The 21,727-nt window shown below is 33.4% G+C and overlaps 1 protein-coding gene across 5 annotated transcripts in view; it reads right to left on the reverse strand.

Moving 5' to 3' along the window:
- The window catches only part of BDP1 (B double prime 1, subunit of RNA polymerase III transcription initiation factor IIIB), a 99,294-nt gene that overhangs the window by 37,668 nt on the left and 39,899 nt on the right, over nucleotides 1–21,727 (reverse strand). For 4 of the 5 annotated variants that reach the window (XR_006786726.1, XM_045847795.1, XM_045847796.1 and 1 more), the window contains exons 12-22: nucleotides 21,343–21,498; nucleotides 18,288–18,447; nucleotides 16,108–16,193; nucleotides 15,030–15,225; nucleotides 13,810–13,937; nucleotides 9,333–10,500; nucleotides 8,039–8,226; nucleotides 7,130–7,352; nucleotides 5,261–5,439; nucleotides 4,348–4,558; nucleotides 3,379–3,515 (exon numbers count right to left, since the gene is read on the reverse strand). Coding sequence is in view for 4 of the 5 variants with exons in the window: in XM_045847795.1 (XP_045703751.1) it covers nucleotides 3,379–3,515; nucleotides 4,348–4,558; nucleotides 5,261–5,439; nucleotides 7,130–7,352; nucleotides 8,039–8,226; nucleotides 9,333–10,500; nucleotides 13,810–13,937; nucleotides 15,030–15,225; nucleotides 16,108–16,193; nucleotides 18,288–18,447; nucleotides 21,343–21,498 (2,832 nt within the window). In the remaining variant the exon portion in view is untranslated. The remainder of the gene's footprint in view (nucleotides 1–3,378; nucleotides 3,516–4,347; nucleotides 4,559–5,260; nucleotides 5,440–7,129; nucleotides 7,353–8,038; nucleotides 8,227–9,332; nucleotides 10,501–13,809; nucleotides 13,938–15,029; nucleotides 15,226–16,107; nucleotides 16,194–18,287; nucleotides 18,448–21,342; nucleotides 21,499–21,727) is intronic. The other variant, XM_045847794.1, reaches the window with a different exon arrangement.

Genomic DNA, 21,727 nt, shown 5'->3' on the forward strand with positions numbered 1-21,727 from the left:
CTCAAACAGGCGAGGCATGTTCTTCCCTAAAGTGCTCTTTAACTGCTATTCCCTCTTTCCCTACACATTCCCTTGACTTGCTCCTTCACTCCTTTTAGGTCTACTCTCCAATGGTACCCTTTCAATGAAGCAATCTCTGATCACTGCTAATTAAAAAGTAAATACTGCCCCAGCCAACAGCTCAGTTGGTTCAAGCGTCATCCAGATATGCCAAGGTTGTGGATTCAATCACTCTGGTTAGGGCACACACAAGAATCAACTGATGAATACATAAATTAAGTGGAACAACAAAACTGATCCCCCCCCCACCCTCTAAAAATCAAAACTCAATCATGATGTTCCCAACTCCCCCACCTGCTTTATTCTTCTCTACTTACTTATTACTGATTTAGTCAAATTATTTGCTTATAATCTGTTCCCCAAATTAGAATGTAACCACCACAAGGACAGGATTTTGTTTGTTCCAATATTGTCCTATATTTTCAGCACCTAGAACAAGGCCTGACACATAAAACACTAAAATGTTTGTTAAATGAATAAATATATAAGGTTCTTTCAGTGGCAAAATTATCTAATTCTGTAAGATCAAAAAGGGATTAAATTACACATGGACAAGAAATCCATAAACAGTAAATTATGAAAAGCCGGAGACTGAAACAGGTTCATCTTTAATGTTTGGGAATTTACATTCCAGAAAGTGTTCTCCGGAATCATTTTCAGAGATGAATTACCCAATGGGATCAAACATCAATCTAATGCAATATAGCACCTGTAATACAAATGTTATCTCTAACGCATTTTAATGAAAATATTTCTAAGCACCAGCCATTTTATTTAAACATCCAGTCTAAAGAAATGAAAAAATAGCAAGGAACCTTGAAATTAATGTAAATAAAAAACTGGCCTCTAGTTTTAAAATAGAAACAATATAAAAAGGCCTTTCAACACACACTCACGTCCACATATGGGGAAATAAATGAAAAGAAATTCATACTAAAACAATAAAAAGATCTCATCTATAAGTGGAAACTAATTAACAAAACAAACAAGCAAGCAAAATATAACCAGAGACGTTGAAATTAAGAACGACTGCCAGTGGCCACAGGGCTGGGGGAGAGAAATAACAGGGGAAAGAGAGGGGTCATCAATGAACATGTATAAACGAACCATGGACAAAGCCAAAGAGGTTAGGACTCAGGGTGGGAGGTGAGGGTGGGTGGGGCAGGGGAAAGTGGTGGTGAGAAAATGGAGACAACTGTATTTGAACATCAATAAAAAATGATTAAAAAGAATAAAAACAATAAAAGTTTCATATAAGAAATATGCCTATCCCTGGCCAAGTGGCTCAGTTTGTTAGAACATTGTCCTGTACACCAAAAAGTTGTGGGTTCAATCCCTAGTGAGGGCACATACTTATTTTGGAGGCTCAATCTCTGGTGGGGGGGGGGGGCAGTGCATACAGAAGGCAACCAATTAATGTTTCTCACATTTATGTCTCTCTCTCTTTCTCTCTCTCCACCCTCCCTCCCTTCCTTCCTTTCTCTGGGAGGGAAGGAATGAGGGATATATTAAAATCAATAAATATATCCTTACCTGAGGATTATTGATTTTAAAATATCCCTCATTCCTTCCCTCCCCCCTCCTTCCTCTCTCTCTAAAATAAATAAATATATCCTCAGGTGAGGATTTAAAAAAGAGAGAAAAGAAAGAAATCTGCCTAAATGAAACAAACTGTTTAAATCATCCAAAATCAATAGCACTACTCATGGAGTTAGATGACATAACATGCCCAAATTTTATTTCTATGGCTTCACAGAGAGTGAAAAAAGGATCAAATAACATCTCTTCTGCAAATGGCCCTCAAAAAACAAGTTAATTCTATATAATTAAAGGAAGCTGGACCCTTCAAAGTAAATTATCTATGCTAAAGATATCCTGGAGCAACTTTAATAAATACTTCAATGAAACATATCCTAGATACAAAGACAGTGCAGTAAATTAGATGTATCGTGGACTATATCCAGGATAAGAAAGGTATTTTAGAGGGTACATAGACATATGAAAAGATGTTCAACATCACTAGCCATCAGAAATGCAAATTAAAACCACAATGAGATAGCACTTCACACTGGCCAGAATGGCCATCAAAAACAAATCAACAAACAACAAGTGCTGGCAAGGATGTGGAGAAAAAGGAACCCTAGTGCACTTTTGGTGGGAATGCAGACTGGTGCAGCACTGTGGAAAACAGTATGGAATATCATCAAAAAACTAAAAATGGAAATGCCTTCTGATCCAGCTATCCCATTGCTGGGATTATACCCTAAGAATCCTGAAACACCAATTCAAAAAAATCTGTGCACCCCAATGTTCATAGCAGTGTTATTTACAATAGCCTAGTGCTAGAAACAGCCTAAGTGCCCATCAGTAAATGCGTGGATCAAAATAACTGTGGTATGTTTACATAATGGAATACTACTCAGCAGAAAGGAAGGAGCGCCTACCCTTCATGACAGCATGGAGGAAGTGGAGAATATTATGTGAAGTGAAATAAGCCAGGCAGCAAAAGACAAATAGCATATGATCTCACCTGTAAGTAGAATCTAAAGAACAAAACAAATGCATAAAACAGAACCAGAGACAATGGAAATAAAGAACAAACTGACAGTGACCAGAGGGGAGGGAGGAGAGGGTGAAAGAAGGACAAGGGCCTAGTCAAGGAACACGTATAAAGGGCCCATGGTAATGGACAACAGAAGGGGACTGACTGAGAGAGCAGGCAAAGGGTAGGGCAGGGGAGAGCAACAGGGGAAAAATTGGGATAACTGTAATTAAAAAAATTTAAAAAAGTGTTTTATTTTCCTTATGTAATAAAAACCTTACACATCTTGCTTTAATATCAGTAACAATAAAGCAGATTGTAATAAATAAATAAAAGTGGTAATGCTGATGTATCTTCACCCTTCTAGCATATCCCATTTTAAAAGATATCACTCTTACCATTTGGTTTGGGACACAGCTCCAAGTATAGCATATAGTAAGTACTCTATAACATTTCTGTTTAAGAATTTTAGTCAAGAGATTATAAATTTCTGAAGATACAAAGAACTTAAAAACCTGTCTACTATAAGTTTAGTTTTAAATTAAAAAATTAGCATTCTTGCCAAACTTTTTAGAGAATTTACCAATTAAAAGAACATCTGTCATACATTTCTTATAGTATTGGAAGGAGCAGATTTAAAATATTCTAGTTTCATAATTATTACTTTACCTTTCATATAACTTTCAAGATGTGAAGTTATATAAAACCAATTATATAAAAATCCAACCTTTGTCTTTGGAAAGTTTGATGTTTCTCTGACTTAAAAGCACACTCACCTGATCTTTTTATCTAAAGTATTAATTCTGTTAGCATGCTTTTCTTCAAGAGCCACACGACTCTGATTTTCACACATTCTTCCTTCAGAAACTTTGGAGGATACAATTTCAATTTCAGTTTCAATTTGAAAATTTGGCTGAAATGACAAAACCATTCTTGGTTTGTTTGCTTTTTTTTAAACAACAGAATATACCTGCTAAAATATTTCAACCATTAAGAAAGGCACTTAGTTTTTTGAAATGAAGACTCAAATTGGGTATGTTCATATTTTGCTGCTCAAAACAAAACTGCCATTTATCGCAGTAATGTTTAGATGATGCTTTAAAAACTATAACAACCATCTACTGCGAAACCAAAAAAAAAGAAAATTTAATGATTTTTTAAAAAAAGAGCTGCGAAGTTCAAATATGGATCACAATCACTTTAAATTTAGATTTTCCTTTCATAAACAGAGAAAAGGACAGAAAAACCAGAACTGTTGAATGGGCATTGAACTACTTAGATCTGTTTCTAGTATCAAAAGACCCATCAGCAAGAAATGGATAAACTATCATTCAAAAGAACAGACTGTTATACAGTAGTTAAAAATGACATATCTCTGTATTCCTGACAAAGAGAGCCAGTTAATATTAATATATTAAATGAAAAACAGTAAGTCACAAAATAACACATATACAGTGATTTCAGTATTTAAATTTACATAAGTATCCACATATGCACACATAGAGATATATCTGGTAAGATATGTCAAGATTTTCAATGGTTATCACAATGAATAGGTACATTAGTTAGGGGGAAAAATCTATATTCACTTTTTTTAAAATTCAGAATGGTAAATCTGAAACAAAACTAGATACATTATGTATTCATTGAGTAGAGTGTCAGATAACCTAAAATATTTCTGAGCTCTCATTTGATAATTTAATGTGCATTAAAAGGCTCTACTTAAGCATGTAACAATAACTCACCAGAGTGAGGAATTTCTTTTTAGTTTCATCTCTTGGTACTATTGTTCTTTCTTCCTTAACTATGCCTTTGGCTTCATCTTCCTCTGCCATTTGCCTCTGATCTGCCTTTCTTATGTTTGGTATGGGTCTCTGAAGTTGCCCCCTTACTAGCTGAGCAGTTTGGACAGCACTTTCCTTCATTCCTTCTTGAAAAGTATTTATGTTATCAGTTCTAGAAAAAGAGACAGGGAAAAATAGAGGGACTTTACTGTAAAAAGATGAAAACTACTGAAAAAATACAAAATTTGAGTATCCTCTAATAAAAATATCCTCTCTATAAAAACATTTTATAGCATTAAAGGAAAACTGTATTATTTTCAGACTATAAATATACCTTATTTTATAAAAGAACATAGTTATTCCAATTCTTAAAAGGTAATGAAGTTTTATGAGGGACATATAATATTCAAATTCATAGAAAGAAAGAAAGTACAATCGTAGTTGCCAAGAACTGAAGGAAGAGGGGAATGGGGAGTTATTGTTTAATGGGTACAGACTTTTAGTTTGGGAAAATAAAGTTCTGGAGATGGGTGGTGATGATGGATGCCCAACGTGAATGTACTTAATGCCACTGGACTGTACACCTAAAAATTAGGTTAAAAGGTATATATTATATTTTTTACCACAATTTTTTTAAAGAAATAATACATACCTTATATGCATGTATTTTTAAATGCAGTGCTTTGTATAAGATCTTAAGCAGTGAATAATGAATGTAAGTAGACAAGCAGTCTGCCATATGAATAAAAATAAACCAAGTACAGTATTCTTTATATCTATTTTTAAAATATATTAACACATCTTAATAAAAATGAAGAAGTATTTGAAAGAACTCTGTCTCATTTTAGATTTTCAAGGGACTATCACTGTTTACCCCATGGAAATAAGTAATTCCTTTTCCTGGGCTTGTGCAGATTGAGACTCCCCTTTAGCTTCACAAGAACTTGAAGGCAGAAGATTCTTTTCTGTCTGTGCACATGGTAATTTCACAGCCTCCTCCTGTCTGTGGCCTGATTTGTCTTTTTCTCTTGATGTCATTAAGGAAGATACTTCCTAAAAAGATATTAAGAAAAATTTTTATTGAGGGTTGGTAAAAGAATAGGAAAATAGGAACTTTCATATAAAATTAGAAGAATAAGTATAGTCTTTGTAGATAAAGGGGCAGCTCTATTAAAAATTTTATTTCCCAGCTATTCTACAATTATCTCCTATAAAAATACTCAAATAAGTATCTGGAGAATTATTCAAGGACATTTATTGTAGCAATATTATTGATCCCTTTAAAAAAAAAAAAAGGAAAGAAATGGGCATTACACTGAAGAAAAAAAACAAATAAAAATTGAAAGAAGACAAATCTATCAGTAGGAGACTGAATAAATTATAATTTCTCTATAATGCAACAGTACAGAGCCATTTAAAAGACAGATTTCTGGCCCTGGCTAGTGTGGCTCAGTGGATTGAGCACCAGCCTGTGAACCAAAGGGTCGCTGGTTTGATCCCCAGTCAGGGCACATGCCTGGGTTGCAGGCCAGCCCTCCCCCCGCCCCCAGTAAGGAGCATTCGAGAGGCAACCATGAATTGATGTTTCTTTCCCTCTTTTTCTCTTTCCCTTCCCCTCTCTCTAAAAACAATTTTTTAATATTTTCAAAGACAGATTTCTATATACTGATTCAAAAAGATGTTCCCAATGTTGTGTTTAATGAAAAATCAGAAGGCAAGCTATGATGTCATTTTTGTAAAAACAATGAAAATACCCTCACATTCTATTATTTATATAGTAAGTATATAGAAACGTCTAGGTGGATATATTCAAAATTGCTACATGATTAACTGGGAGGGAACAATGGGGCATTATAAAGGACTTTCACTTTTTAGATTCTATATTTTTTCCAATTTGAAATTTTTACCATCAGATAAAATAATCAATAAATAGTTATCTTTTTAAATATATGATTAGAAGGAAAATGTACAAATGTTCAAGCACAATAAGACCTAAGCTATTTTAAGATATAAAAGAAGAATTTTAATGCAAAAACAGTAGTTTCGTCCTGGCTGGTGTGACTCAATGGATTGAGAGCCAGCCTATAAACTAAAAGGCTGTTCAGTTCAATTCCCAGTCAGGGCACATGCCTGGGCTGCAAGCCAGGTCCCCAAATGGGGGCATGAGAGAGTCAACCAATTAATGTATCTCTCACACATCAATGTTTCTCTCCCTTTCTTCCTCCCTCCCTTCCCCTCTTTCTAAAAATAAACTTTAAAAATCTTTAAAAACAAAAGTACTTTATATGTTTCAGCATTAACATTTCATTTCAAAGTTTTTGATGCTACATCATACAATCTTAATGTTACGAACCAAGTAAATAAAATATTGACTTTAACTTATATGAAGCTCTTAAATTTTTATGTTATCTTCCCAACAGAGTGAAATTAAAAAGCTGTCATTCCCTCGTTTCCTATGGAGAAAATGGTTGCATCATTTGGCTAAGATCACATAGTAAATAAAGGTCAGAACCTGAACTAGAGCCCAAGCTTCTTAAATTCCTTCCCATGACACACTTGCCCATCATCAGAGATTTGAGATTCTTATACAAACACATGGAACAAAAAGGCAGATTAAGGACAGCTGCAACAAAATTGCACACAGAGTAAAAATTCTATGAGGAAATATTTGTGAAATTTCAATATTTGTGAAGTTTCATTCTATTAACTAAAATGAAAACCCTACATCTTAAATATCACTCACATGCTGAGAAGGGAGAGTGTTCATTTGTTCACCATCCTGTTGTATCACAACCGTCTCCATTTTATCTGTTTCCAATTTCTTCCCAGGCACGTGTTTTTCTGCTTCCACAGTCTCTCTTTTTAAAGCTGCTCTTGATAAGTTTGGTTTTGGTCTTTTGAATCGACTTCTCATGAAAGGTACTGGCTTAACTTCAAATGGCTTTTGTTCTTGAGGAAGAGATTTGCTTTTGGAATAAGGATTATCAAACATTAGAATGAACTGAAGGGGCAGTGGGAGCAGAGTTTTGGGAAAACCTTAGTGATTGGCAGTAAACATTTAATTCTAATTCTTAACAGGAAAACAAACCAGACTATTTGGTAAATCCTGAAAAACATAAGCGTACAATCCAAATAGCTATAAGCCCAGGAACTATATCATCTTTGCACAAAGAAAATACACGTTTGTCATACCCGTATTGACTTAGGAGTTTGTGTTACTTACAATTCTGTATGTTAGTAATTCTCATAATCAACTGTCAGAGTAACTTCAATCCTCTCCTAGTCTTCCCAAAACTAACTTAAAATCTCTAACACTATGCTATAGATTATTATGTCTTGAAATCTCCATGTAACATATCTGCAAATATAACTTTATATGCTTTTTTCTTTAAAAACACAAAGACCTGCTCTGGCTGATGTGGTTCAGTGGACTGAGTGCCAGCCAGTGAACCAAAATATTGCCAGTTCAATTCCAGATCAGGGCACATGTCTGGGTTGCAAGCCAGGTCCCCAGCTGGGGGCATGTGAGAGGCAACTGATCATGTATCTCTTGAACATCGATGTTTCTCTCTCTCCCCTCCCCCACTTCCCTTCTAAAAATAAATAAAATCTTAAAAAAAAAAAAAAAGCACACAGACCAGTACGCTTGTACCTTAAATTACTGTCTAAACACTGTTCTGGAACATTAGCAGATTGTGTCCCCTGGTCTTCTGCTTTATCAGGTTTAGGAATCATTGAAGAAGTCTTCAAAGGACTCAACTGATGTGGTAATTCCTTCTCAGAATTTCTTTTTTCTTCTACAGATGTATGTACCACAAATAATACTTCACTGCTTATGTTCTGGAAGAACAGTCATAGCAAATCAGCACATATACAAGAGTCCTAAAGCATATCAAATAAAAGCCTACTATATTCTAAACACTTTTCTTTAAAAATTTAGAAGTTTGGCCCCAGCTGGTGTGGCTCAGTGGATCGAGTGCTGACCTGCAAACCAAAGGGTCACCACTTCAATTCCTAATCTAAGGCACGCGCCTGGGTGCGAGCCCCCAGTGGGGGGCGCAGGACAGGCAACCACACACTGATGTTTCACTCCTTCTCTTTCTCCCTCCCCTACCCTCCCCCTAAAAATAAAAATATATTTTAAAAAATTATTAAAAGAAAAAATTTTTAAATCTAGAAGTTTATTTTCTTAATTTTTAAATAAAATTTACTAGTGTTAAAACATAAAATCTAGCTAACTCTTCTTTTTATACTGCATATTTTTCCAAGCCACAAATGCCAATGTTATCTATTCCAAAAAAAATCCTCAAAAATGTCAGAATAGGATGAAATTCAAGTAACTGAAAACTTTTAATAAAAAAGAACTTTTAAAAGTAAAGTGGAAAAGACAGGAAAAATAGAGAAAACTGATATATTTATAGTCATAAGAAATAATTCCAAAGTATGTTCCTACTAGTAAGCACAAATTCGTCTAATTTTATTCCTTTTATCTAAAAAAGTAAACTTCAAACTAACATTAAGAATAGTAACTTCTCCACAATTTACAAAAAGTATATATAGTTTCTTCAAGATCCCAAAACACAGATTTTAGCGTTAAGAAAGACTTTAGGCTTTATTTAAACACTGTTGGACTGGGTAATCATCATAGATTTTGATAATGTTTGTCTTAAAGAGGATTTTTTTAAAAAATTAAGGACAGCCCTGACCTATGTGGCTAAGTTGCTTGGGTGTAATCCCACAAAGCAAAAGGTCACCGGTTCGATTCCCAATCAGAGCACATGCCTGGGTTGTGGGTTCAATCCCTGGTCAGGGCACATATGAGAGACAACTAATCAATGTTTCTCTCTCACAGTGATGTTGTTCTCCCTCTTTCTCCCCTCCCTTCCCCTCTCTCTAAATAAATAAAACCATTTTTTTTTTAATTTTAAGGACAGAAAAATACATACTTTGGTATTTAGTGAAGGCACAGCACTGCAGTCAGCACTACTGCTAGACATTAAATCTGTCTCAGTTTGTAGCAATGTCCCAGTCTCCTCCGGTTCATTTTCCCCTAGAGAAGTGTCTATTTTTCCAGTTTTTCCCAAATCTGCCACCATTTCCTCCTTATCATTGATCTCTTCTGATCCATTTTCCGTCAAGGAAATTTTTCCAGTTTCTCTAAAATCTGCCTCTGTTACCTTAATGGCAGCCACCTTCCCTGATACATTTTCCATCAGGGAAATGTCTCTTCCAGTTTCTTGCACATTAATCTCCCCTTCCCCTATGGCACTGATCCCTGCTAGCTCCTTTTCCCTTGAGGAAATTTCTTTTTCAATTTCTTTCAAATCTGTCTCCCCTTCATCTATAGTTTTGATCCCTGGGGACTTTTCTTGTGCAGTTATTTCTCTTCTTTCAGTTTCTTCCAAACGTGTTTCACCCTCCTCAGTGGCATTAGAAACCTCTGGCACCTTCTCCCTTGGAGAAATCTCCCCTCTGGTTTCTTTCAAACCTGCTTCCACTTCTGCTACAGTGCTGTCCTCTAGGGCATTTTCCTGGAAGACTATTTCATTTGTGGTTTCTTCCAGCTCTGTCTCTATTTCCTCAGTGGTGTAAATCACCTCTGGCACCTTCTCCCTTGGAGAAATCTCCCCTCTGGTTTCTTTCAAACCTGCTTCCACTTTTCCTACAGTGTTGTCTTCTAGGGTATTTTCCTGTGGGGATGTGTCTTGTCTCCCAGTTTCTTCCAGCTCTGTCTCTATTTCCTCAGTGACACCAGTCACCTCTGGAATCTTCCTCCTTGGAGAAATCTCCCTCCCAGTTTCTTTCAAACCTGTTTCCGTTTCCACAGTGACATCAATCATTTCTGGTACCTTCTTCCTGGGAGAGATGTCTCTTCTTCCAGTTTCTTGTAACTCTGACTCTGTTTCCTTAGCAGTGTTAGCTTCCACCGGCACCTCCTCCCTTGGTGCGGTTTCCAGCCTTGCTGCTGTCTTTTCCCCAGAGGCAACAATCTCTTCCTTTGAGAAATTCTCTCTTCTTCCAGTTCTTCTTCCTATATTTGGTTTTGGTTTCTGAAATCGATTCTTTAAAACTGGAACTTGTTTGAGTGTATTTGCTTTATTATGCTCTTGAGTACTATGAGGGGAAAAAAAACACAATCAAATTTTAAACCAGACTGCCAGTTGGAGAGATGTGGTTGAGAACTCACTACTAAAACACCAGGAACTCTCATTAAAAAAAATAAAAAATAAAAAAAAGAAAGCCCCAGAAATCTCTGGGTAAAATTTAAAAATTAAAAGAGAAAAACTTCTATCTTTTAAAATTATGGCAAATTTTTAAAATAATTAAACATATCTACTTATATACGCTCATATATAGAGAAAAATCTATCAGTAAGGTCAATTAGAGTAGCAGCCAATTGGCCCTGAACAGTTTCTTCCTAATTGTTATCCTCACCATTCTCTGCAAATACTGGCTTAGAAAAACTTACCAGGCTCTTCACTGGAGCTAGCACAATTTCTGTCTGTTAGTCCTACATCTTTTCCCCAACTATCCTTTACGGACATATGCCTTTCTGTAGAGTTAGGGAACTCACTCATATGGCCAAACCTGACTGGCATCTCAACTAGATGGAGGCATGATTTGAACAAGATACAGCCTTATGACTAAGAACTAGGTTCACACCTCCTCACTTTTAAAAACAATTAAAAATTATATTTCCTGTACAAACATTTCTCTAAGAGCTGTGATTTCATTACAAAAATTGAGAATAAAAGAGAAAATTAAATAAACAATATTTCATAGTCTGCTGAATGTTATTGGGCATACAACAACCACTATCTTGAACAAGTACCTTGCTCTCCAGAAGAGCAGAAACACTTTTGTTTATGTTTTATCATTTTATCAAGATAACACTAAATGGTAAAAACCAATAAAAATATATAAGTGAATGAAAGAGCTCTTAGTTTCCAGTTAAGAAAGGTCATTAATCTTGGGCAAAAGCTAGATCAAATGAAACACTAGATTTACTCAGCAACGTTAGTCTGAACAAGTATATATACTTAACAGCTTTTTTAAAAAGATTAAAAAAAAACAATGTTAGTGCTTATTTGAACTTGTCTACATCCTAACCTATCTTTTTTTATTGAGACATCTGTTTTTTATAATGCAATTTTTTTAACACAAGTCAGATTCTTAGGAACAAGACTGCTTTTCAAATTATACTTGTTTATATAACTGAGGATTTTTTTAAAAAAAACTATCATTAACTTTAGTAATTAATAACATTTAATGTAAAATTAATACCAATTCTTAAAGGAAATTTAATTTGGTTATTAGTCCTCAGTGAATTTTATTCTGTTTTACGATACTTTTTATATCCATCCAAAAACATCTAGCTTTTAATGATGAGGGTCACATGTGAGCAATCTTGGTTTAATTATCACTGGAAAAGACACAAAATCACATTTTAAACACTACATATTCTTAAAACACCTAAATATTTTAAGCAAAGGGTTTATTAATGATTCAATTACTTCAATTCAGTAATAGTATCAATTCAGATTTTAAGATATGAACACACAATGTTATGATTATATTCTATGTGCTTAGATTCTAAGTAATTAAAGGACTTTGATGAGCTTTACTTTTATGGATAAATATTCAGCAGACAAATAGTTCTAAGCACCTATTACACGCCAGAAGGCCATGTTCTAGGAACTGGAAATAATAACTGTGAACAAGACAAATCTCTTACAGAGCTCATATCAGCTGCACAATTAACTGAAGGGCAATATCTGAGATTAGAAATCAGATATGCAATTGTACTTGATTACTTCTCAGCTCAAAACATACAATGGTCTACAACTCTCTCCCCAGATGACAGAATTTAAAGGGGGCGGGGGGGGGGGGGACAAAGAAAAAAGAGGATCACAACTGGAGAAGGCTGGAGAAGGCAGGAGAAGGAATGTGCACAAAACTATTAATCTGTTCCATGGTCCACATGTTTTTTCTAAAATACAGAGTTAAAGAGTCAACAAAATACTTATAAACCTCCATAAGATAATCATCAATCATGACAATAACCTCAAAATATTTATATTAAATACAAAGGATGTAAATTAGTCTAGAGAAATAAGTTTCAAAGACACATTTGCTAATTTATGTAATCAAGAAGAATTTTTTTTAATGCATTCTTTATCTCAAAGTCTCTTTCTCTATTTCCTCTTCCCCTTGCATCTTGAATAGTTAAAAGTGTTTGGGGAACAGGGAGAACTGCCTATTACATAGAAAGAGGCATATGATTTGATAAAATACAGAATCTTAGATTTGTTTTTTAAGGATGTTGAAGATTCAAAGACCAGAAAGACCATGTGATAAAACAGAAAGGACACTGCCTTGAAAAGAAAAGTCGTTGAGATCAGACTGGATAAAAGTTACATACAGTATCTACCAGGTTTCTAAACCCAAAGACCACTAAGAGAAAAAGTTAATTTTCAACAAAGTCACATGAACTATTAAGTAGATTCTAGCTTAAACTGAAATAAGTATAAACAAAAAATCCAAACTGTCAGATATCTGTAACTAATAACTGTATCAGAGATATGTAATAAGTAATGTCCGTGATTCTTCCCAGAAATTCTGTGGCAGAGTAGTTAAATAGTTTGGGGTGGGGAGGAATGCGGTATAGGGAGGAAAGTACACAAGAATAGAGGAAGAAGCAAGAAACAAAGGAATTTTTCTATCTTCTAATAAAGATCTTCAAAATAGTTCAAGAAATCAAGCTTTCACTCTCAGATTAGGCAATATTTAAAGAGGCTAATACAGCTGTAAGAAAATTTAGAATAGGCCAGACTTTAAATGTAAAGACTGAAAAAAATATTAATAATTATTAAAACTAGATAGCAGGTACACAGGAGTCCATTATTCTGTTCTCACTGCTTTTCCAAAAGAAAAAAAACATTAAAGTATATTAATAATCCCTTCAGTCTGGTTTGGTGTCCTCCAGAGGGAAAATAACAAATATAAAGAGCTTTGGCTATGGGATGTATAGGTTTTTACACATGAGTCTTACATAAAATTTATGTAAACCTTTAATAAAGGCATTATGTGACCAAATCCCAAGGAACCTAATATTTAAAAAATAAGTAGTGTTTTCACATTTGGACAGAAGACATCCAATTTAACATGCATGTTAAATGATAATCCTATCCATGTTAACCCAAGGTCTAATTTATGATGAGTAGCTCTTTTCAAATCACTCCATAACTGAGAAATTGACATGAAAGCTGTGATATAAATTGCCTTGAAAAATGAGTTATGTCTAAATATTATGTAACTTGATACGCAGAAAACAAATCAGTCTGATCTGCTTGTTTTTAAAAATTAACAACTTTAAAACTTTTATGAACTTAAAAATTATATAATCAGTAACATGGTGCTTACCTTAGACACTCATTCAGAGACTTGGGCTGATCTGGCTGAATATTTTGAAAAGTATCTCTTTTTTCAGATTGTGATGTAATGTCTTCACACTCAAAATTTTTATGTGACTGATCTATCTGTTCAGGAGTCTTAATAACAAACACATTTTTTAAAAAGTGTTAGATTTCAAAATGAAACAACCATTTATAAAAGACTTCACTGAAGTAAAAAAAAAAAACAAGTAAACATTTCAAAATATAAAATGATATTCAAGGGATGCTTTTTAATATTTTCTTCTTCAGAGACCTTAAAAAATTTCATAAGTCACACCTTTTACCTCATCTCAAAGCCCATATTTTTCTCCCAATCAGAAAGCAAGTATCGTATTTTGCTGTGTATAACGTGTACCTTTTTGCCCAAATTTCTGACGGAAAAATAAAGTTGCAGATTATACATGGGTAGTACTAATTCCATAACTATATAAATGTTTTTAATTCTTTTATTTACGCTTATGCATTAAAAGTGTAACTCTACAAAGTAATAATGCTATCCACATGCAAAATAATACCCTGGAATACAATAATCAGTTTTGTTTCTAAATATAAATAAATAATTCAATTAAAAAATTAAAATGAAAGATTTTTTTCCTGCAAATCTAGGCCGAAAACGTGGGTGCACATTATATATGGCAAAATATGGTAACTGCTTCAGTCTCAACCGTAAGAATTATCCCCTGGTGTCTATCTTTCTGAATCCATTATTAACATCACACTATAGACTTTGGGAATTATAACAAGAAATTCAATTATAGCAACTGTTACCCTTATCATGAAAATTTGTTATTATGTAAATAATCTAAAATCCATAGTCTTTGTTCTTAAGATTATATTTTAGTAAGGAGTTTTTAGCATTTTATTCAGTTTAAGCCAGCATTAAAATTCACACATCTAGCCATATTTTCAAAAGGGAAGTGTAATTCAAAGCCTGCAGAGTACTAGGGGAAAGCAAGTCCAAAGGAGGCAGGGTAAAAGCTGATGATCCAATCACATTAAATGTAATGCTCAAAATCCAGAGTGTTACATGGCTTTACAATTAACAAAGCAGCTGGCTTTGAGGTGTTGGCCTTGTATTTAATGAACAATGTACACAATTGTATAGCACTGCTGTTTAAAAAGGGGGAGAGTGAAAGGAGGCTTATATACTTGTTTAACAAAAAAACTAGGAGGAATCAGAGTACTTACATCTCTATCAATACAAGATTCACGTTCATTCTTTTCAACACTGGCCCCAATTTCTTCCTGTGATGCAAGAATTTCTTTTCTTTCAGAAGCTTTCCCTACATTTGGCTTTGGCCTTTGCAATCGGCCCCTCATTAGTTGTGCAGGTCTGAAAGCCTTTGGTTGATCATCTTCCCACAGACTCACTTTTTTGCTCAAACTACAACAATTACAAAGGAATTGTAATAAGCTCCAGATAGATCAATTACAAAGGAATAAGATCAATGAAGTCACATACTTGCTTGTTTTCAGTATTCCCTTTTCTTAAGTATAAATAAATGAACCACTTATAATATAAAATAATTCACCACTGTCTTCAAGAACATCCTTCAAAGATACTTATACTTCTACACTTTGACCCTTTGGAACCCAAGACATAATCCTGAGTAAAAAAAGCATTTTAAAATCAAATTTTCGTCACAAAAATGGAAAACTCTACACCTGATGAGCATGTAATACAAATCCCCAATAAGGACAGTACCATGTAATGTACATTTCCAAGGCAATGGAATCAAATTATGGCATCAATGCACAGTCCATAATCCACTGGTTCAGATTCATACTGGAGCAATGCCTTACAGATTTCCACTGCAAGTTAAATATTCCCTTTTGCAACCCATTGCTACAAATACAATTATCCAGAAATGCATAACTTACCCATTAAGTTATCTAACAAGACTTTGTTAATAATCTTGTTAATAAGTTGAGAAAGAAAAGCAATTGCTAACTCGATGGAGCCATCTCATTATTTCTACAATTCAGGGGTGGGCAAAAGTAGGTTCACAGTTGTTTGAATGGGAAAGAGATGAAGGTTATGATTGTAAGACTAACATAAAGTGCATACTCACAGCTATGAACCTACTTTGTCCACCCCTGTCTTAAGCATAAAAAGCATTACTAACATGTTTCAACAATACCTACTGTTAAAAATGCACCTAAAGTACATAGCTGAATATAAACTTCAGACAGTATCAAGTAGAAAACACGTTATTACAATCATTACTGAGAATTACTATTTTTATTCTACTTCCTCTATACTTACTTAGGTACAGTATCAGCTTCTGAGTTCTCTGTATTCTCCATTCCAGAAATGTCAAATAAATTCATTTTATCCTTTTCCACGTGGGTCTATGAATTCAATGTTTTACATTTAATCTACTTAATATAAAAAGTTCAAACTTTGTAATAAATGAAAATTAAAACAAAATCTCTTTTATACTTCTAATTAGAACACAGTTTTAAAACCATACATACAAAGTATTCTAAAACATAGAGGGTGGGGCAAAAGTAGGTATACAGTCTTCATATGGAAAACAATACAATAAATAATAAGTAATAATACAAGAATAAACTTGTGCACTGGCCAGTGTGGCTCAGTTGACTGAAGTGTCATCCTATAGACCAAAAGGTCACAGGTTCAATTTCCGGCTGGGGTACATGCCTGGGTTGTGGTTGGGGTCCCTATTGGGGCATGTTTGGTAGGCAACTGATGGATGTTTCTCTTTCTCTTTCTCTCTCTCTCTCTGATCAATTAATATATCCTTAGGTGAGGATTTAAAAAAAATAAAAAAGAAACCTGTGCTTCGTGTATTCACAACCGTAAACCTACTTTTGCCCAACTCTGTATCACCTCTTACATTACTGACAAAGGCACAAATCACTATACCCTTTCTGGAAAGACTTTTGCCAATATGAATCAAAGCCTTAAAAGTGTTCATACTTTCTGACCCAGTAATATGATAGTTCTAAGACTCTATCCTAAAATATTTAGATAAAGATTTAAGTACAAGGATGTTCACTGGAATATTATGCAAAATAGCAAATACTGGAAAGAAACAAAATATTCAATAATGAATAAATGGCTAAATAAATTCAGTCTAACCCACTGATAGAATATTATGAAGTCAGTAAATCTTAAAAAAAAGTTTTCAAAAGATGTTTAATGATATTGAAAAATATTTATAAAATGTTAAGTACCAAAGAAGGATACAAAACTGAATTAATACCACCACTTAATTTTATAAACAAAACGCTAGAAAAACTGTATATTAAAGGTCAGTTGCATCTGGATAATGAAATTACAAGTAGTTTTGTTTTAATTTTTACATGAATCTATATTTACCCTATTTTCTAGAATTTAAAAACATCATATACAATAACTATATGACAAAAAGTATGATAAAGCAGATATTTCACAAAAGAAAAAAATAGGTAGACTAACATTTTAAAAGTATTTTAGCAAATATAAAAAACTGGTAACAATACACTGCTGGCAGGAATATAAAGAAACAGGAACATTCATCTGATACCTGCAGCAATGTATAAATGGAGTTGCGTCTTTGTCAGTCTGGCAATGTACAAGAGCTATAAAAATATTAAAAATACTTTAACCTATTTATCTCACCACCTCTGAAAATTTATTGTTTGTTTTATCCACGAGAAAGCCCCTTTACAAAATTGTTTCCTTTTATTTTAAGAGTTTTTTGTAAATAAAAATAACCTAAATATCCACTATTACAGAAATGGTTAGGTAAATTATTTAATTAACTTGATGTAACTATTAAGATGATCAATTAATTCAAAAAGTATAAATGAATAGTTTAGAGAAAAAAGTTTTAAATTTTGTTATGATTAAAAACTATAGAAATGTTAAAAAATGAATACAGAAATGTTTACATACATAAAAAGAGAGATAAAGTTTGTAAAGGATGGAGGAATGTATGTGTGTTTAGATAAGAGGGTTGTGAATATAATTTTAGGTACAGCTGTTTAAAATGTATTTTGAATAAAAATTTTATATGTCAAATTTGTCATTACTGAGGATGTCTGAAATTTGTCTTAGGTTCTAAAAAAATGCATAAGCAGGTGACTAGTAAGACAAATTCAATATTAATGCACTGTATTTTTCAAACCATAAGACACACCTAGGTTTTAGAGGAAAACAGAGAAAAAATTTTTGGAGCAAAAAATGTGGTAAAATATTTAATAACATAAATAACATTTCACCAATGTAAATGTAAACAGAACTCAACAGCAGCATTAACAACCATTATTCCTCCCAAATGGGGGACAGGGGATGTCTTATAGTCCAAAAAATATGGTATACGTTCTTGTATTTTTGTTTTAGTATCAGTAACATTATCTTGTAATTATAACTAAACATTTTATTCCCAACTAAAAATTTTTATAATTTTAATTTCCATAAAGTCTTTTACTCCATACCTTTTCAAATGAAGTTTCTGAATGTAAACTCTTGCTCTCTGCATCTGTTTTACCTTGTGAAAGAACTGATTTCTTCCCAACAGCCCTTGATAAATTGGGTTTAGGTCTCTGAAGTCGTCCTCTTGCCATTAGTTTAACATTTTCTGTTTGACCAGCTTCCCTAAAAAATTTCCATTATTGAAATTGCATTATTATGCAGGCACATTAAATGAAATTCTTCAAAAATCCACTCAGAGCCAGAATAGAAATCCTTGAAGCTTACAGAAAACTGAAAACAAAGAGCGATGAGGCAGTAACTAACTTGTTGTCAGATATTAAAAATACAGTATTCAGCATCAATAATTAAAACACTGTGGTTCTTTCTGATATACGAAGAAACAGATAAATAAAACACAAGAGAAAATTGAGATGACCTCAAAATACACACGATTTCAGTATAAAATAAAGGTAGCATTTCAAAAACAGTAAGGATAAGATGAAATACAAAATAATATAGTCTTAAAAATAAGTATTAAATAAATAATGATGGAAAAACTGGTAACAATGGAGAAAAAAATAAAATTAGCTCCACTCCTCACATTGTACTTATAATACATTCCAAGAGGATCAACAATTTAAATGAAACCATAAAGAAAACATGGATAAGTATTCTTCCATAACCTTGAGGTGGGATCAGACCTAAAATTTGATTAAAAGTTCAGGAGCCATAAAAGGAAAAAAATGAGAAAATTAACAACATAAAAACAAAAAAAAATTGCCCTGGCTTGTATGGCTTAGTGGACTGAGTGCCAGCCAATGAACCAAAAGGTTGCCGGTTTATTTCCCAGTCAGGGCACATGCCTGGGTTGCGGGCTAGGTCCCCCCAGTAGGGGAGACACAAGAGGCAACCACACACTGATGTCTCTCTCCCTCTCTTTCTCCCTACTTTCCCCTCTGTCTAAAAAATAAAATAAAATCTTTAAAAATAAATAAATAAATAAATACAAATAAAAAATTTTTGCATGGCCTAAACAAACATGGCCAAATCAAGTCAAACTACAAACCAAGAAAGCAGGTTTTGCAACTCATACCACAAGGCTTACCTCACTAAAATATAAAGAACTTCTACAAAAAATATCATCAATAACTAATTTACAAACAGGACAAAGGATATCTACAACTCAAAAAGTAAAAATATAAATGTAGCTTCAAATGCAAAAAGATGCTCAACTTCACTCCCAGTAAGAAAAGTACATACTGCCTAACCAGGTAGCTCAGTTAGTTACAGTATCGTCCCAATATGCAAAGGTTGTGAATTTGATCCCCACTCAGGGCACATACAAGAAGTAGCTGATTAATGTATAAATAAGTAGAGTAACAAATCAATATTTCTCTCTCTCTAAAATTAATAAATAAATGTTGTTGAAGTACATATTAAAAGTAGACAGAGAGAAACAGCATGAGTACAAATGTGACATTGAAAATCAGAGAATATAAGTAGAATTATATACAGATATTCACTATTCTACTGACTTTCATTTAGGTTAGAAAATATTAAAATGAAAACTGAAAAAAAAAAGTTACATACCGTGCCAAAAAGAGAAGGAATGAGGAGGTACTATACTGAGCAATGTTATTTCATAATCTATCAAGACCAGCAAAAATCCAAGTTTAGTAACACTGTTAGTTGGTAAGACAGACAAATGCTTCTTTACATTGTTGGTGGGAATATAAACTAGCATAACTCCTACAGAGAGCATTTTGGCACTATCAAAATCATAAATGAGCCCTGGCTGGTGTGGCTCAGTGGATTGAGCACCAGCCTGAAAACCAAAGGGTCACCAGTTCGATTCCCAGTTAGGGCACATGCTTGGGTTGCAAGCCAAGTTGTGCCCTCAGTAGGGGTAGTGTGAGAGACAACCACACACTGATGTTTCTCTCCCTCTCTTTCTCCTTTCCTTCACCTCTCTCTAAAAATAAATAAATAAAATATTTTTTAAAAATCATAAATGAACACACATAAATATCCATGGAGCAAGCATTTCCATTTTTAGGAATTTACCCTACAAATATGCTAGCATAGAGATGAAAGAATGGATATATAAGATTATAAGCATTGTTTATAAAACAATCTATAGTCATCAATAGGACACTGATAACCTAAAATGTGATTCTTCCATACAAGAACACTATGCAGCTTTAAAACAAATAAGGTCTTTATGTAAAGATATGAAAATACAAGACAAAAAAATCTGCAAAATGATATGTATAGTATGCTACCACTAGGTTTTTTAAAAAGAGTAAGAAAGTAAATTTGCATTAGCTTTAATATATCTTTAAAATCTCTGAAAGAACTTAAATTATAAAACTGGTTACCAGTTAGAGTGAATAAGAATATGGTACAAAGGATATTTCACTCAATACCTTTTCACACTTTAGACATTTGAACCAAAAGAATATATTGCTTAGTCCAAAAACTATTTTAAATTTTTATTTTAAACACTAAGGTTGATTCTCAATGTAACTTTGCTTTACTGAAAATAAATAATTCATAAACTGAATAGTTTTTAAGCCCATATAAGGAGTTATGAGAAAGACAAAAAGTCTAAATTTTGGGGATATCTCTTCAAAAGGAAATTCTTGTGGTGCCTTTATTCTATTTTTAGTAAAGATATTAATTTAACCAGTATCTGTATACTAAAAACAGTCTCTTTAAAGTCATAAATATCAAAATCAACTATTCTGACAATAGGCATGAATATTAACTCAAGCCAACTAAAAGTAAAATCTCATAGTAAATATTTAAGCTTCTAAATTATTTCAGAATTCCCTAAGTTACCATTTTGCTAAAATTCATGGCACTGTGACACATCATGTATAAAAGAGACTCCTTGTATAAAAATATAAAGTGAAAAACCTTAATATCACACTCAGACCACAGTACAGTTACATATTAAATGGTCTACAATTCCCTTCACATCCCTAAAGGAAGCAGCATTATTACCCTTTCTTACATGATAATAAATTATCAAAGTTTGAAAATAAGTTTTAAAATCCCACAATATAAAATACTTACAGTGATGTGTTTTTTAGGTCAACATTTCTTTCTTCTGTACAACTACTCTCAGCATCATTCACTTCACACAAGGCTCTAAATCCAACTTCTGAATGCAAATCTGGAGTGCCTGAATCTGGAGTCTCAGTTGCTGTTGACATGGCATCTTCTTGGCTGCTAAGGGAATGAAAACATCAGGGGGAAAGGAATGCTTCGTAATGCATACTTTATACTAATTACTTAAAACATTTTTAAAATATTGCACACAAATCAACAATATGAACAATAATCCTTCATATTATGGAAAAATTAAAACAAGTATTTCAGCTTTTCTATGATCTTTCTTGCACTATGTTATTAAGAACTATTACCACAAAGAAAGTAGCCACCACAAATTAATAAGCTT

This window comes from Phyllostomus hastatus, unplaced genomic scaffold, assembly GCF_019186645.2.
Source record: "Phyllostomus hastatus isolate PE091 unplaced genomic scaffold, TTU_PhHast_1.1 phas_contig_58, whole genome shotgun sequence".
NCBI classification, from domain to species: domain Eukaryota; kingdom Metazoa; phylum Chordata; class Mammalia; order Chiroptera; family Phyllostomidae; genus Phyllostomus; species Phyllostomus hastatus.